Genomic DNA, 18,063 nt, shown 5'->3' on the forward strand with positions numbered 1-18,063 from the left:
GGACCGAATCCGAAACCCGGATGGCTGCGCAATTTCGGGTTCGGCGGTTGCCCCAAGGGCTATGGGAAAGGAATATCACACAAATTGCGACAAAATTCAGTAGAATTAAGAGATGCCACTTTTAATTCTGTATTATTAAATCTCTACCGTCCGTAACGGGAAAGATGGCGTCGCATGGCATAGTGATGATGAAAAAACTATGGGGGTTTGCCCCACAATAGCCTCAGTATCCTTGGGTGAAACGAGAATTTTTGAATTAAAGAGATATTACGTAAGAAAAGAGTTTAGTTTAATAATTAAATATTTAATTGCAATGAAAAAACTATAGGATTTTGACGCTGAATTTCGGGTGCATTTAAAAAATGGAAGTTTGCTGATAAAACTCTAGAAATACATATATTAGAACTCAATGTTCACTACCGTATATCTATATGTCACTCCAGTAAAGATACTCCACGCACAAATATAAAAGTTTTATACATCCATGTTTTTTCCAGACGATGCGAATCGTGCGATTGATAATGTTCGCCGATTTTTGTGTTTGTTTCTAATTTTAATTTAAGTTCTATATCTTATGAAGTATTTCGAGAAATTTTTTGGATGAAAGTTTTGTCAAGTATTTAAAGCAGCTGATAATGGTTGAAGACAACGAACTTTTGTTTTTTGATACATTTTCTCACGAAACTGGAGAGGTAAGCCTTTGCTTGGCACTTCATTCAATCAAAAGAAACAAAATGATTATCTTTGTCCAATGCCCATATCAATATTTATCTATTATGTTTACAATCCCTTAACCTCCAGTTAAACTTGGATCTTGTGCAATTTCCAAGACCCGTATATATCCACGAAATTCGTATTATTCCTTTGGGTGCCAGGGTCCAGGCTGATTTTCCCGGAGGTCACCGTCTCGGGTACCATAACTAGATACCCTTTTTTAAAGCTGCTTAGCTAATTTAGACCTTTTTAGGGCCACAAATCCATCATCATTTCAGCTAGAATTCTTCGTAAATGATTTGAGTAAAAGAGGGGCATGTACATTTGAACGTATGGGAGGGTAAGAGTAAAGGTTTATACATGGATAATGAATGCGTGTGAGGAAATTTGTTTTCACGCTATAGGATAGGCAACTCCCTATCTCGGACGACAGCTTATTCTTTATATACTCTGTTACAACATCGGTTGTCAGCAAGCGCAAAGCTAGGTTTCTATGTAATCTAGCCTTGCGTGTGCTGACAAGAGATAAAAAACTTCAGGATCTTCAGGATTTAAAATCAGTTTAAAATATCCTGAAGTTTTTGTCTCTTGTCAGCACGCGCAAGGCTAGGTTACATAGAGAAATAGCTTTGCGCGTGCTGACAACCGATGTTGTAACAGAGTATAGAGCTATTTCAGAGGGGGTAATGGCTACGTCACCAATGCTATTTGCCCATAGAGAAACCCTCACAAAATGGCCGCCCTCTACACTCAAAGGCAGGCCCAATTTTCGTAGCAGACGAAATTTTTCCCCCACTGAAATAGCTCTATATACAGAATAAGCTGTCATTCGAGATAGGGAGTTGCCGATCCTATAGCGTGAAAACAAATTTCCTCAGGCGCATTCTTTATCCATGGTTTATATTTAGACCTAATTTTGGGGTGTTATTGTTTACATTATGTGATTCACCCATAGTTTGGAGTATAAACAAAACGTTGACATCCAGTTTATAGTATCAAATGAAGTAATTGCTAAATAAACGTAGAATTTACTGGCAATCCTAATTAACTGTCTTTAAATGCAGATTCCAACTGATGGGTTAGTTATCAGGGGTTGGTATAGTACTGTAACCTTAGCAATATATGGAGTTCTCACAAAAATAACCAAAGAACGAACATCGCCTCCTCCTCCACCCCCTCAAACTACGAGAGTAGCTACTTCTGATTCTCATTCACCTGATTTTGAACAATCAACTCCTGAACCAAGTGAAAGTAATTCTGGTGCTTGGGAAAGGCCAATTCGTTGTGACAACAACGCGGAACAACAATCCCAACCACCCGCCTCCATCCCTCTAAACAATCCTCACCATAATTTGGATCCTAGAAGGGTTCCTGAATCCAATAGTCCCATGCCCCATTCTGAACTACGTAGGCCAAACTACCCTGACCATCATCAATCAACTCCTCCTCCCGTTAGCAATGTTCAAAATACTCGTTATACTTATACAAAAACTTGGACTGGACCTAATGGAGAAGAGATATACCAGCGCAAGAAAGTAGACTTTGACAATCCTGACTTTGAAAGTGGGGACGCTGGGTTTCATCCTGGGTCTAGATCTCCTTCTCAACCACCTGAAAAAGAATTTGAGGATAGAAGACTCAAAGATAAAAGGAGGGAACCTTATCCACCCAGAGAAGAAGATCCTAGAGTTAAGGAAGGTAAAGATTACGATCAGGCCAAAAGGGAGAGAGCTCTAGTCGCTTCTAGAGATGCCAGAGGCCTTAAGAAAGACTTGCCAAAGAGACCACCATCTCCAATGTCACCTGGGAAACAAATGGCTCATCCTAAAACCCCGCCTCTTGATCCTCGAGGGTTGGAGGGAGATGAACAGGAGGAATTCTTTGAGCAAATTAGCCCTGATCAGTCACCTCCCGAAGATTATGTCAGAGAACATGATCTTCATGAAAATATGGAGCACATGGAGGATGATGGATATGAAGAGATCCTCAGTGATGAAGAAGACATGTCAGATGGTGATGATAGAAATTTAGACCTTGGTGAAATCGAATATGATATTGGAGATGATGCTTGGAACTTTACATCCAGTTTTAACCCATTTCAATGCGAGTTTTCAGACCTCTTGGTACTAAATTACAAAATTAATGATTTAATCACTTACCTTTGATGTTAATTATCTTAATATTAGTATTTTAAAGACCCTGGAATGTCAAATTTTGAACAAAATCGTAAAAACTGTGAAAAATTGTCTAAAAATGAGATTTTACCTGAAGAAGCTGAAAAATTCCTTCAAATTTTAAAATTATTTCATAATAAGGAACGAAATGAAAAGTATAATTATTTAGGATTTATACAGGGTTGCCACAGTACCTGGAAATCCTGGAAAATCTGGAAAAGTCAGGGAATTTAAAAATGGGCAGAAAAGGTCAGGGAAAAGTCAGGGAATTTTAAAAATTTCAGCAAAGTCAGGGAATTTGATTTTAGTGGGTAAAACTTCTGGGAATAAGTCTTTATTGAAAGAGTAATGAAAGTTTCTCCTCGCATCCTCTCTTAACACAGAAACTCCAGAGCAATCCTTAAAAATGTCTAGAATTGTTTTTGTAAAGTAAATGCTCTGTTATTTATAGTTAAAATGTTTCTTATTTGTTTTGGTGCAACAAATACATGGGAAAATTTAATGTAGAGAGTTTATTTAATTATAAGAACTTAAAACGTGCTGTAAACATTTACACTTTCGGCCTAAAAGGTCAGGGGAAAATCTCAGAAAAAGGTCAGGGAAAATCTCAGATAAAGGTCAGGGAAAATCTCAGAAAAGGGTCAGGGAAAATCTGAGAAAAAGGTCAGGGAAAATCTCAGAAAAAGGTCAGGGAAAAATCTCAGAAAAAGGTCAGGGAAAATCTCAGAAAAAGGTCAGGGAAAATCTCAGAAAAAGGCCAGGGAAAATCTCAGAAAAAGGTCAGGGAAAATCTCAGAAAAAGGTCAGGGAAAAATCTCAGAAAAAGGTCAGGGAAAATCTCAGAAAAAGGTCAGGGAAAATCTCAGAAAAAGGTCAGGGAAAATCTCAGAAAAAGGTCAGGGAAAATCTCAGAAAAAGGTCAGGGAAAATCTCAGAAAAAGGTCAGGGAAAATCTCAGAAAAAGGTCAGGGAAAATCTCAGAAAAAGGTCAGGGAAAATCTCAGAAAAAGGTCAGGGAAAATCTCAGAAAAAGGTCAGGGAAAATCTGAGAAAAAGGTCAGGGAAAACCTGGAAAAGTCAGCTTGGAATTTGGTTCTGAAAATTCCGTGGCAACCCTGTTTATATTTTATAATTAAAATAATTTTGATGATTGTTCTTAATCTTAATCAAAAGATGGGTTGAAGCTGTTGAAACTTTAAGTTCTCTTGTTGAATCAGGATTAAGTATTATTACGGATGATGAAACTTACTCTGGTTAGTTTAATATTTAATATTCAGCGCAATTGAGAATTAACCTAATATGAATTTAATTTAATTTAATTAAAATTCGATTCTAAATTACAGTTGCTATTAACGATTGTTTAAACTGGGTCCATGAAGGATTGGATTATGAGAAAGCCATATCTCAATCTCAAACTCCCTTCAAAGTCCGGCATATTAAAGCTGGAATTAAATTAGCAACCAGTTTATTTCAAACTGATGACGTCATAGTTGAAAAGATGATTGAACAAGGCTGCGTTAAACAATTATTAGACCTTTATAGCAAACCCTACATGACTCTTCCTGTCAAATTACTCATCATTAGGGCATTAGACGCGGCTACCTTTGTTAATAAGGCCCTTAAATATTTTTTAAATGAGAAACTCACTTTTGAATTTAGTCACGCGTCATCCTTTAGACTCGATATTGGTAATTAATTAGTTTAATTTAATTTAATTTAAGCCTATTTAGTTTTTGTTTATTGACTTCAATTATTGTTATTGTTAGAAGATGAACTAAAAACGGAAGTAAAGACATTGACGGGTTATGAAAGACTATGGGACATTTTGTTAACAAAAGAAGTATAAATTACTTTAAAAATTAATTTGATTGAGGTTCATTAATCTAAGTAATATACATTAATTTTTAACAGCCTTCGCGTGTTATAATAACTCTTAAAGCTTTAATTAAGAAAGTACACGTTTATGAAGTTTTAATGGAGTTAAAAGACTCGGTTGAAAAGTAAATGACAATGTTTTCTAATTTAACTCTTAAAGGGAGGGTGAAGTAGAAAATCAAGTGATTTTTTTATCAATTCTTCAACTAATTATAAGACTAGTCTGCATAGTGAAACATTCAGGAAATACCAGCTCCGAATGATTTTAAAATTATTTCAAATTAGGTTCAGATTTTAAGGATAATTTTAAAGAAGGTCCTCCGACCAATCGCGTAACGCCCTGCCTTTTTGTTGTTAACAAAATTCTCGTGGCACACTCCATGTCTCGCGCCACGATTGTCACGTCGCGCGCAAATTTTTATCAAATCTCGTGATAAATTTCATTCGACACGGAACGTGCCACGAGAATCTTGTTAACAAAAAGGCAGGGCGTTACGCGATTGGTCGGAGGTCCTTCTTTAAAATTATACTTAAAATCTGAACCTAATTTGAATTTTAAAATCATTCGGAGCTGGTATTTCCTGAATGTTTCACTATGCAGACTGGTCTTAAAATTAGTAGAAGAATCGATAAAAAATCACTTGATTTTCCACTTCACCCTCCCTTTAAGTTTCATTAAATTAACTTAAGAATTAAATTTAAAAAATAAATATTATTCAAGGATATCGAGAACCGTAGACTTTCGAGAGACTGCGCAGATTAAAGCTAATTTAGAATCTGATAGTGTTGTTAATCAAGACACTATAGAAAACATGGGAAACAATAATGAGTACCTTTCTAACAAAATCATCAATTGTTTCGCGGACATTACCGAAACTTTTGTCAATGCTAATAAGAAAATTGTTAGTAACATTGTTAATTAATAATTATTAATTAGCCTTATTCCTGATCAGCGCCACCTACCCATAGCGGCGACTTTGAGAACTACTGTAATAAGCAAGCCAATCAGATGTCGCTAAAATCTGGTAACGTCACTGACGAGCACTCTCGGGGTCTTACCAAAAATGACGTCACCAGATTTTAGCGACATCTGATTGGCTTGCCGATTACAGTAGTTCTCAAAGTCGCCGCTATGGGTAGGTGGCGCTGATCAGGAATAAGGCTAATTAACTAATGTTGAATTAATTTATTAATAGGGACAATTTTTACGTTATCTTCCCGCTGTCAGTCAATTTGAGACACCCAAGCCTATATTTGACCCATATCCTTGTTTATATAGAATGTTTAGAGACTGGTAATAATTAATTTAATAACCGTTCCGTTTTCTATTATTAATTTACGCCATTAATTAATTTATTAATTAATTTTACAGCCAATTATTAGAGTGCGTCTTTGTTCTTTCATCAAATCCTTTAACTTCAATTCATCCAAGCATCGTTTCTTCTGTTAAAGAAATTTTAAGTCAACTATTATCAAAGAATTCTGGGTTGAAATTTCTTTTAAGTAATCCTAGGGTTACAAACGGATTACACAGAGCGCTCTTTCAAGCTGCCGTTAGTATTCTGACATTTTAATTATCAGTTATTTATTTTACAGGGTTTGTATGGAATCTGAAAACACAAACAGGGATAACCTGGAAAACTCTTCGAAATAACTAGGCCTATATAGAAAAAAAACCTGGGAAACTCCGGGAAATATATGGAGGATAACCTGGGAAACTCTTTGAAATAAGTAGGCCTATATAGGAAAAAACCTGGGAAACTCCGGGAAATATATGGAGGATAACCTGGAAAACTCTTCGAAATAAGTAGGCCTAGACCTATATAGAAAAAAATTCTGGGAAACTCGGGGAAATATATGGGGGGAAAAAAGGCCAAATGGTAGTATAGGGACCCCACGGAATTTTAAAAGTTTGTACTCATTTCTGATAGAAAATGAGGTGAGGAACACGATGCCGTTAAAATTTTCCGCCGCAAATGATTTTTTTTTTTTTAAAAAGGTAGCACATATTGATATTACTTATGGTTGTTTTTATATTTGATATTTGGGGCGCATACACTTGTTTAGATTATGTTTGGGATATTTTAGGTTCAGGTTAGGTTAGGTTTGGTTTGGTTAGGTTAGGTTAGGTTAGGTTCAGGTTCAGTTCCTATAGGATTTGTCCTTTTCCAAAATATTGCAATTTTCATATAGTATATTGGCATATTTTGAAAGAAAAAAAAAACTTTAAAATCATTTGCGGTGGAAAATTTTAACGGCATCGTGTTCCTCACCTCATTTACTATCAGAAATGAGTGCAAACTTTTAAAAATCCGTGGGGTCCCTATACTACTATTTTACCGGAAAAAACGCAGAAAGCTCCGGGAAATATATTGGAAAAAACGCGGAAAACACGAGGGGAATATATGGGAGAAACGCGGAAAACACGGCGGACATATATGGGAAAAACGCGGAAAACACGAGGGGAATATATGGGAAAAAACGCGGAAAACACGAGGGGAATATATGGGAAAAACGCGGAAAACACGAGGGGAATATATGGGAAAAAACGCGGAAAACACGAGGGAAATATATATGGGGAAAAAACGCGGAAAACTCATAAAAATCGGTCTTCCAAAAGTTGTATGAAGGCTGTTTAGTGTTTAGTCAATGTTTCAAATTTGAAATAATCTAGGATGAATCGCGGGAAGAAAATGGAGAAGATTCGATAACGAATCAAGTTGCATTGAATTTGGTTTGCACTCTACAAGCTTTTCAACACGTTGACTCGCTATTCGCTTATCAAAACGCAAAGTGCAATAAGAAAGATTTAGACGACCCAGAAACGGTCGCTTCGTTGCATAGCTTGTATTCCATGACATTTGGAGCAATTGGCAAGATGTCAGTCATTAATGTTTTGGCAATGGATCAAAATTTGGATTCGTTATTGCCTTTTGTCGAACTAAAGAGTAAGAAATGCCGAACCGCGTTTATAAAGAAAAGAATGTATTTAAAATAAAGTTGTTTTTAAACACCGCGCAGATAGCGAAGAAATTGATTCCAAAGTGACGAAATCAGTTTGTTGCGGTTACGCGACTGAGTTAATAATCTTAACAGTCCATCATTCCGATAATGTTGAACTTTTACAAAACTTTGGCGATAGAATAATACAATTAAGCAATCAAACGAAACTCAGTGAATTATCGCGATGGATGTGTCCCATTAAAAAACCAATTAATTTTAATTACGAATCTATCGGCTACCTCGTCGTTAATTACGTCAAAAAATATGCCAAAGAAGCGGCTACTTTACCACCCGAATTGATAACCGCTTTAAGAATCCTCGAAAAAATTATAATACCTCCTAATGGACTTCAAGAAGATGAGAAAGAGATGAAATACAGATACGCCATACTTCAACTCTTCGCTAATGACGCGTTGGAATGTTTAATCATCAATTTGCAACAAATTTGCGATACTTTCTTAAAACCAACGACTCAAGCTTATATGTTAGTCGGGCAGCAAGGCGCTTTTGTTTTGTCCATCGTCAAACCCGTGACGGTGGTACTGCGTACGATGCTTTCGTATTTAATCAAATCTCGCGGAACTGAAGTAATTTTGCTTTGATTAATGATGCTAAGTTAAGTCTTAAGTCGCGACCTAATTAAGTTTTATTAATTAATAAGTTTCAAGATTTAACTGCGGTACCGGTTCTGCTTAGATTGCATACTCTCCTGTGTCTTTTTCCTATCTCATCTTATATGTATTCGTTAGCCCAACAAGTAATTTATTTTTAATTACGACTTATAATTAATTTTTTTATTATTAAAGGGAGGGTAAAGTAGAAAATCAAGTGATTTTTTATCGATTCTTCTAATTATAAGACCAGTCTGCATAGTGAAACATTCCGGAAATACCAGCTCCGAATGATTTTAAAATTATTTCAAATTAGGTTCAGATTTTAAGGATAATTTTAAACAAGGACTGCCGACCAATCGCGTAACGCCCAGCCTTTTTGTTAACAAAATTCTCGTGGCACGTTCCGTGTCGAATGAAATTTATCACGAGATTTGATAAAATTAGGCGCGCGACGTGACAATCGTGGCGCGAGACACGGAGCGTGCCACGAGAATTTTGTTAACAGGAAGGCAGGGCGTTACGCGATTGGTCGGAGGTCCTTCTTTAAAATTATCCTTAAAATCTGAACCTAATTTGAAATAATTTTAAAATCATTCGGAGCTGGTATTTCCTGAATGTTTCACTATGCAGGCTGGTCTTGTAATTAGTAGAAGAATCGATAAAAAATCACTTGATTTTCTACTTCACCCTCCCTTTAATTATAAGTCGTAATTAAATTAATTGCTTTTCAGGTACAAAATGAAATTATCGAGACTTTACTGGCTTATACGCAACCAGTTCTCGGTAGTACAGAGAGTGAGGAAGCTTTGAGTAAAAGTTTATGGACCAAGATGGTTTCTGAAGTTTTAAAATATACCGTTCTTGGTCCAAATACTTGGATGACTGGGTTAACTATATTATCGGAACTATTACCATTACCTCTACCCTTACAAACTAAAGAAGTATATTAAGTAGTTCTTAATATATATAGGCCTAGAGACTAATTAATTAAAATAATTTTTAACTTAGCCATTTAATGTCGAAGAAGTTGCTAGATCTGTAAATAGCCGTAAAGTTTGGAGTGCTCATTTGCATTCATTAGGAACTTTAATTGAACAGATAATTACTAGTATGGCCGGTAAAGTTTTTAATTTGCACTCTTAATTGTAATTTTAATTATTAAAATTCAGGTTAAAGTTTTAATTTTTTTTTAATGTTTTATTAGCAACTTCCTGTCAACCTTTGCAACAACTTTTACGCAGAATTTGCGTACAACTCTCAGATTTAGCGGCCCCAACCGCTATCATAGTCGTTAGATCAGTTTTAGACATATTTAACGAAAGTGTTCCGGGTGCCAATGCCAATCCCATTGCGCCAACTGAATTAAGTGTCAAAGAGGAAAAACCCTTGACGACTGTTCCGACTGTAGCTCCATTACCTCCTCCTCCATTGGAAGTTAAACCATGTTCATCAACTACCAGTCGTATCTTGGATTTTATGTCTTATATGGTTTCTAACGCTACTTTCAAGATCACAATGTTGCATATTCTTGGTGGAAAGTGAGTTGCTTGTTAATTATTGTAATTAGCCTTATTCCTGATCAGCGCCACCTACCCATAGCGGCGACTTTGAGAACTACCGTAATAAGCAAGCCAATCAGATGTCGCTAAAATCTGGTAACGTCACTGACGAGCACTCTCGGGGTCTTACCAAAAATGACGTCACCAGATTTTAGCGACATCTGATTGGCTTGCCGATTACAGTAGTTCTCAAAGTCGCCGCTATGGGTAGGTGGCGCTGATCAGGAATAAGGCTAATTAACATTATTTATTAATGGTTTATTTATAGTTTAAAAACAGCGGAGGATAATTACGTCGATGTCATGTACAAATTAACTACATTGCTTAATTTAACTTCGTCAAAACCTTCGCATCAACAGGGACAAGAGTGTATTGTTTCCATCTTTCAGTCTTTATCCGATCCCGATATTGGTTTGATTACGATTGAAAATGGAGCCACGGTTAAGGATGTAATGGCTAGTTCGCTTCCTAATAAGGAAATGTTGTCGCAGATTGTAACAGCGTTGGTAACTCACGTTGGAATTAATCACCCATTCGCTTCCGTTTTGCCGTCGTTAAGGACACTAGTTATGATTACCGAGCATGATCTTGGATATATTTGCATAAAAAAGTAATTAGGGCATTAGGGCCAAGATCTAATTGTAAAAAAAACGAATTAATTATATTAAAATTCAATTCCTAAAGCGCTTTGGAATCAAATCCAACAATATTAAGATCCCTTCTCCATCGTTTATGCTCATCATTCTCGAAAGTTAGCTCTGATTGTTTATCAACTGTGTCTACCATTTTGGAACTTCTCAGGTTAATGGTGCAAGGTTACGAAGAACCGACAAGTGTTAATACACCAGGCGTTCCCGTAGTTTCCCCACGAACTTTGACCCTTTCTTCATTTGATTTGGTGCCCATTTTACAATGGAATAATACTGCGGAAACTGTAAAAGATACTACCGAAGATCAGAATGAAAAACTCGAAGGGGAAAATGAGGATGAAAAACGCGAAGAAGATATCCATCCTTTGCTTCAATTGGAAAAGCAATTAACGGTGAATATTTAATTACTAAGCTTAATCTATAATGTACAATTACTTTAGAATAAAGGGTTTTTAAAATTATCCTAAGGAGGTTTCTGCCGATGAAGATGTTTTGGAAAGTTTGTTAGAAAGTCTACAAACTATTATAAATATCCTAAATGAAACTTCAACCAAAGAAAAACCAGAGAAAGGTTAATTGTGTTACTTTTAATCAATTTAATTAGTTTTTACGTTTTAATTTCTAATTTATTCAACAGAAACTCAGGAACAAATGCCCCCTCTACCTCCCCCTGAAACGTTATCGAGTCAGTTTGCGTCTCGGGCCGTTTTTGTTGTAGGAGAAGTAGACGAGGAACGTTTATCACCTGCTTATTGGCTCGGTTTGCCCGGAGTTGAGGACACTGATCAAGAAATGGAACAAATTCCAATGGATTTAATGGCTCTGACGGAGAAATATTGCTCTGATTTTGATGTTAAAAATGAATTGGAAAAACTGTGCTCAATTGATGATGGAAGTAACACTGATGAAGTTGATAAGAAAGATACGACTAAAAGAAGATATCCAACAGCCATTGGGACGACAAATATGGAAGCTCCAATGAAGAAACCATTTAGTAAGAAACTTTTGCTCTTAGATTATAATTTAAATAGTCCTTTTCCCTTGCAGGTCAGAGCGCCATCTGCGTCCTATAGTCCTTTTCCCTTGCAGGTCAGAGCGCTATCTGCGTCTTATAGTCCTTTTCCCTTGCAGGTCAGAGCGCTATCTGCGTCCTATAGTCCTTTTCCCTTGCAGGTTAGAGCGCTAACTGCGTCCTATAGTCCTTTTCCCTTGCAGGTCAGAGCTCTATATGCGTCCTATAGTCCTTTTCCCTTGCAGGTCAGAGCGCCATCTGCGTCCTATAGTCCTTTTCCCTTGCCGGTCAGAGCGTTATCTGCGTCCTATAGTCCTTTTCCCTTGCAGGTCAGAGCTATAACTGCGTCCTATAGTCCTTTTTCCTTGCAGGTCAGAGCGCTAACTGCGTCCTATAGTCCTTTTTCCTTGCAGGTCAGAGCGCTAAATTTAAATATTTAAATTAATAAATATTCTTTCAGTTATGCGTGGAAGACCCTTTTCTAGGGCTTCGGCTCATTCAGCTCGAGCAAATGACCCATTTCGTTCTCGTCCACCTAATACCAGTCGACCTCCTTCAATGCACGTTGATGATTTCCTTGCCATGGAATATCAAGCACCAACAAGCTCAGCCACATCTGGATTACCCAAAAGACCGGTTAAAGTGAATGTTATTTACATTCCTTACGAATATCTTTATTAACACTCGTAGAATTTTTACAGGAAGCCCCTCCTAGAGGAAGAGGTCGAGGTTTTGACCCAACTAGAGGCTTTGGGTCAACAAGAGGAAGTCGATTTTTTAGTCCACCCTCAGGCGCTTATGGAAGACGAGAAACTAGTAGAAGTTCACTACCATTCCTCTTTGAAGCGTCAGCCCCTCGACCAGCACCTAGACCAGCTGTTACAGCTTGGACTGGACGTTCAGCTCCATTACCAATCCCAAAATCATTACATTCTTTCGCTAGAGGAGCGTAAGTTTGCTAAACCCCCCGAAACCCGATAGATTTTGGGGTTTAAAAAGGTCTATTTTTGTAGGCATACTGAAAGATTACCAAGTCAAAGACCCAGGGACCCATATAGTCTAGGTATTCCTAGCAGTTCGGGTAGATTTGGACGTAGTACTAGAGTTCCGGAAGGAGGAGTTGATCCTAATGTAGGGGTTATTGATAGTCCTGGACATTGGCCAGAATCTCGAATGAAAATCCCTGATAGCAGGTATCAGTTTCGTGAAAAGAAGCGTTTTTTTTTCATTTATTATTAATTAGAGATTTTATTGTTCCCAGATTTTTGCCCCCAGTTGGAGCTCTTCGAGGAAGAAGGGATTTGAGTGCTCGTCATTTAAGGTCATTTACAAGATAAATTTCATGTCACTTTTTTTATTGTCTGCAGTGTAATTAAATAAACATTGTATCAATAAAATTGTACAACATAAAAATTGAATTTCAGTTTATTAAAATGTTTTCCATATTCAATTCCATTGTCGTTATTTTCCTAAACCGTAAATAAATAAATAGCCCACTCGCTCAATGACGTAAGATGGGTGCGTGATCGAGTGGGTTATGCTGCCTGAACAGACATTTTCAAAATTTTTCAACGGACAAAGAAGAAAATTGACAATGTATGTTGACAGTGTTATTTAGCTTGTAAGCCATTTCGGAGCTCGAATAATGAGTGTCAAGTTCAGATGGCGCTTCAAAGTTTTTTCAGTGTCAGCCTGCCGGGTCTTTATGAGTTTTCCATTCTTGCATTGGTCTACGAAAAAAAGGATTTTGAGAGGATAATTCAAAGAGAAATAGCGTGTAAGTACTCAGCTGGTTAATATATATTCATAGTTTTTATGTTAGTATATTTTTTGTTATGTCATTATGTATCAAACTGAATATTTACAGTTATTCATAATGGCCAAGGCTTAAGAATGACATTTAGTTTAGAGAAAATTTCCATTTTTTTAGGCCAGCAACATCTGTTAATCACGTGATACGTTTAGGCCAATCATATCGCCAGCTAAGTTAGATGGACTGTAATTAGCTGCGCTGACAACGGGTGAGGGGGAGGGAGTACAGTACTTGTACTAAGCCTAATGAAATTGACAAGGCCAAGTAACCGTATTTGCTAATTAAGCAATTTAAATTGCAATTAATTGTTGGATCTCTTAAATAATAGTTAGATTAATTGATTATGAATAGAAATAGAGCAAAATTAGTTGATTATTTTCGGATATTTAGAATAGTTAGATAAACCAATTCAGAATAGAGATTTAGCGGTAGGATTTTACTTTACTTAACTAACCCAACCAACACTTGATTCTGATTAATTAGGCCACGGGGAGTTCGGAAAAAATAGTGAAAAAATTCTAAACCCGCCGCAAGTTGGTCAAAAATGTTTTTGAAAATTTGAAAATTGCATGTACTTACCGCTATAGACTAAACGCATTCTGCCCTCGATCTTGAAAAACTACCCGGGGGGGGGGGGGTAAATATAATAACAAGGACTCGCGACGGAAATCAGGGAGCACACACTGCGGAAAAATAGCTATGAAATTTTAAACACCCGCTAAAACATTTACAATTCTCATACGAGGATAGAAAAATATTTGAAGCAAGCTCCAATTTTAAAAATAAATAACGATATTTTGCTAAATTGCGTAGATTATTTCGGAAGTAAATAAAGAAAAACAATAATATTTTGGAAAAGGCGTAACATTTTTTGGGAAGTAAATGAAGATAAACCACAATATTTTGGAAAAGGCGTAACATTATTTGGAAAGTAAATGAAGATAACCCACAATATTTTGGAAAAGGCGTCATATTTTACAGCAATATTTTGGAAAAGCCGTCATATTTTACATCAATAATATTATAGAAAAGGCGTCCGATTTTAGAGCAATATATTGGAAAAGGCGTCAAATTTTACAGCAATATTTTGGAAAAGGCGTCCGATTTTACAGCAATATTTTGGAAAAGGCGTCATATTTTACAGCAATATTTTGGAAAAGGCGTCATATTTTACAGCAATATTTTGGAAAAGGCGTCATATTTTACAGCAATATTTTGGAAAAGGCGTCATATTTTACAGCAATATTTTGGAAAAGGCGTCATATTTTACAGCAATATTTTGGAAAAGGCGTCATATTTTACAGCAATATTTTGGAAAAGGCGTCATATTTTACAGCAATATTTTGGAAAAGGCGTCATATTTTACAGCAATATTTTGGAAAAGGCGTCAAATTTTACAGCAATATTTTGGAAAAGGAGTTCTACTTTTCAGCAATATTTTGGAAAAGGAGTTCTACTTTACAGGAAAATTTTGGAAAAGGCGTCATATTTTACAGGAAAATTTTGGAAAAGGCGTCATATTTTACAGCAAAATTTTGGAAAAGGCGTCATATTTTACAGCAAAATTTTGGAAAAGGCGTCATATTTTACAGCCAAATTTTGCAAAAGGCGTCTTATTCTTTTTGAAATATCTAAACACAAACAGCGATATTTTGTAAAGGGTTTCAAATTACCAGAGAAGAACTAAATAGAATTAGAAATTCCAAATATATTTATGGCTATGCCGTAATGTATTACCCGAGAAACACCACTTGGTGGAGGCCACACTACGTTTATCACGGAGAGTTTTTTTATGATATTGCTGTAAAATTTGACGCCTTTTCCAAAATATTGCTGTAAAATAAGATGCTTTTTCCAAAATATTGCTGTAAAATATGACGCCTTTTCCAAAATATTGCTGTAAAATATGACGCCTTTTCCAAAATATTGCTGTAAAATATGACGCCTTTTCCAAAATATTGCTGTAAAATATGAGGCCTTTTCCAAAATATTGCTGTAAAATATGACGCCTTTTACAAATATTACCATTTACTTCCAAATAATTCGCGCAATTTTCCATAATTTTGCCTTTGCGTTCATTTGCTTCCCAAATTATTTGAAGCCTGCTCCAAAAACTTGATGATTACTTCATTTACAACCCAAATAGAATGCAACCTTTTCTGAAATATTTCTCAACTAAAGTCAGCCTTTTCCAAAGTTTTGTTGATTACTTCATTTACAACTCAAATATAATGCGCCCTATTCCTAATTTTTTTTCTCAATTAAAATCCACCTTTTCAAATATTATTATTTAGGGTTCGGTTTGGTTACTTATTAGCTAATTTACCACCTTTTCCAAAATTTCTGTTTGCGATTAGGCCTAGTTACTTAAAAACCAATTAGTGCCTTTTTTCCCAAAATATTCTTTTACTTTTAAATACTTCCCAAAAGTTTTAATGCTTGTTTTAGAAACTAAAATATCGCTAATGTAATTTTCGCCATTTCTCGCCTATATTCTCCTTTTCCTTATTTTTGGTATTTCTAAATTTTTTTTTACGCAATATTTTGGAATTTTACACAGATTACGTTTCGATCCCAGTACCAAAAATGAATGGTTTTGTTAAATTCAGTAGGTCTTAAAAATTCCATAGCTATACTTCCGTCGCGAGTCCTTGAAGTTCTTATAGTTGCCCTCCCCCCCGGCATATTATCAAAGATTGAGTGCATAGTGCGTTTAGTCTACAGCGGTAAGTACATGCAATTTTCAAATTTTCCAAAAAATTTTTGACCAACTTGCGGCGGGTTTAGAATTTTTTCACTATTTTTTCCGAACTCCCCGTGGCCTAATTAGTCAGAATCAAGTGTTGGTTGAGTTAGTTAAGTAAAGTAAAATCCTACCGATTTAGCAATATAAGGTAGTTATTTTCCGATAATTAGAAATATTTTTAAATTAAAATAATTTTTTCAACTTAACCTTTATTATTTATTTACAGGGATGCAAATTTTGGAAAATAAAGCTAAATCGACATGAAATAAGAGACGGTGGATGAATTCATCGATGGAATTAAATCACCCACTGAAGAGTACAAACAACTTGGAGTATCTCAACCAACTTGTGGCTCCTGCAATCTGATCAACTATGTGATAATTTGGAGACATCTTTTCAACATGTAAGTACGTTTATAAGTACCTCTCTCAAGCAACCATTTTGGAGAGGGAGGGCAGTGTTTCATTTTAGCTCAACAGTTGGCTACTGATAGGGAATCTGGGAGTGTGAAAGGTCATTTATTAACCTTAGATAACCAGGATAGTACATTATTGTTATGAAATCTTCAGATTGTTTTATTTTTTTAAATTTGTATTCAGGGTTTGAAAAAATCGGGTTTTATTGAAAAAAAAAAAAACAAACAAAAAAACAATCCACATGGTTTTATTGGGATTTTGGGGGGTTTTTTGAGTTTTTTATCATTAGCAGATGCTTATCCACCTTATTCCCTTTCGCCCAAAGTTAGGCTTAGCTCGGGATTCATGGGGGCAGGGCCGGAAATAAGCACAGGACACTGGACATTGTCCAATAAAATTTTAAAATGTCCCATAATTTTTTTAAAAACTAAGGGGGTCACTGGACAGTTTGACCAATAAATTTTCCGAAGTTTTGATAGCTTGACTATGGAGATTCGACACTATTTTGCACACTCCAGTGGACAATGTCCTATAAATTTTCAAGTCAAACAGGGGGTCACTGGACGCATGTCCTATAAGAATTTTTTCTTATTTCCGGCCCTGCATGGGGGTGAGTAACGGGAATAAATTGGTCTGTCGTCCGCTACAGTACATATTTTTGGCTTTTGTAGCGGACGACAGACGAATTTATTCCCGTTAGTCGTTACTCGTTACTCACCCCCATGAATCCCGAGCTAAGCCTAACCTAAGAGAGAATTTAGAAGGGGAGTAGAAGGCCCCCCCCCTTTGACTCTATTAAACGTGATGACGCCCAAACAAGATGTCGCGTTGAGCTTTTTGGGGTAGGCGAGTTTCCGGTCACGTGTTCTAAAATCTCTCTGTTACAAACGCATCGTACCGGAAATCGACCTGCCTAGATAACGTTTAGCAGACGACGTTGCGCTACATTCCAAACCACCCCTTCCACTCCCCTTCTAAATTCTCTCTGGCCTAACTTCCGGCGAAAGGGAATAAGGTGGATTCATCAAAATTGAAGGTCTTAGTGATGGGTTTTATCAAGTGGTTTTTTATGGTAAAACTCAATAAAAATCCTTTGGGGTTTTTAATTTGAACTCTGTATTTGATTTAATATTGTGATAGTAAGCTTTTTTTTCTCCGAATAATTTATTGAATTTAGTTAATTTAATGACATAAAATGACCAATTTTTTTCGGATATTTCAACTCAACCTTACCTTGAGGATTCTATGCAACTATAGTTTATGATGGATTAGGACCAAAGAATTATTATATTGAATAAAATTGAATAGTGGAAGGGGAAAATGCATTTTTCTATCACCCTTTTTTTATAAAAGGCGTGAAATTTCTATAGTTCTTTAATTCAATACTGCCAATACATCATCATTGAGGTTGGCACTTAAATACGGAGATTTTTAATATTAAAGGAAAAATTCATCTTAAATCAGAGTACAGTTAGGTTTGGAGATTT

The 18,063-nt window shown here is 36.1% G+C and overlaps 1 protein-coding gene and 2 long non-coding RNA genes across 7 annotated transcripts in view; 2 read left to right on the forward strand and 1 right to left on the reverse strand.

Annotated features, from left to right (window-relative positions):
- The first annotated feature begins 497 nt into the window (after nt 1-497).
- vir (VIR_N domain-containing protein) lies at nt 498-13,051 on the forward strand. Of its 4 annotated transcripts, none has more exons than XM_089848421.1 (27): nt 498-692; nt 802-911; nt 968-1,054; nt 1,670-1,718; nt 1,779-2,837; nt 2,901-3,043; nt 4,062-4,141; nt 4,232-4,576; nt 4,655-4,728; nt 4,800-4,888; nt 5,485-5,665; nt 5,960-6,057; nt 6,136-6,316; nt 7,438-7,711; nt 7,785-8,353; nt 8,428-8,523; nt 9,112-9,321; nt 9,389-9,497; nt 9,585-9,918; nt 10,208-10,549; nt 10,624-10,981; nt 11,058-11,160; nt 11,227-11,583; nt 12,062-12,243; nt 12,303-12,550; nt 12,615-12,794; nt 12,863-13,051. In XM_089848421.1, the coding sequence occupies exons 1-27, from the start codon at nt 636-638 to the stop codon at nt 12,936-12,938; spliced, it is 5,991 nt and encodes a 1,996-aa protein (XP_089704547.1). In that variant the 5' UTR covers nt 498-635; the 3' UTR covers nt 12,939-13,051. The 4 variants fall into 4 exon arrangements, with proteins under 4 accessions (XP_089704547.1, XP_089704549.1, XP_089704548.1 ...); XM_089848423.1 differs by having other exon boundaries at nt 12,062-12,237; XM_089848422.1 differs by having other exon boundaries at nt 11,061-11,160.
- LOC149651489 (uncharacterized) lies at nt 13,009-16,507 on the reverse strand. Of its 2 annotated transcripts, none has more exons than XR_016371244.1 (2): nt 16,368-16,507; nt 13,009-13,331 (listed from the first exon to the last, which is right to left on the reverse strand). It is a non-coding gene; the product is annotated as an uncharacterized LOC149651489 (long non-coding RNA). The 2 variants fall into 2 exon arrangements; XR_016371245.1 differs by lacking the exon at nt 16,368-16,507 and adding an exon at nt 13,467-13,835.
- The window catches only part of LOC149651490 (uncharacterized), a 140,904-nt gene continuing 139,271 nt past the window's right edge, over nt 16,431-18,063 (forward strand). The window contains exon 1 of the long non-coding RNA XR_016371242.1: nt 16,431-16,563. This is a non-coding gene — a long non-coding RNA (uncharacterized LOC149651490). The remainder of the gene's footprint in view (nt 16,564-18,063) is intronic.

This window comes from Phalangium opilio, unplaced genomic scaffold (assembly GCF_054372755.1).
Source record: "Phalangium opilio isolate 3A_F unplaced genomic scaffold, DU_Popi_V2 ptg000082l_1, whole genome shotgun sequence".
Lineage (NCBI taxonomy): Eukaryota > Metazoa > Arthropoda > Arachnida > Opiliones > Phalangiidae > Phalangium > Phalangium opilio.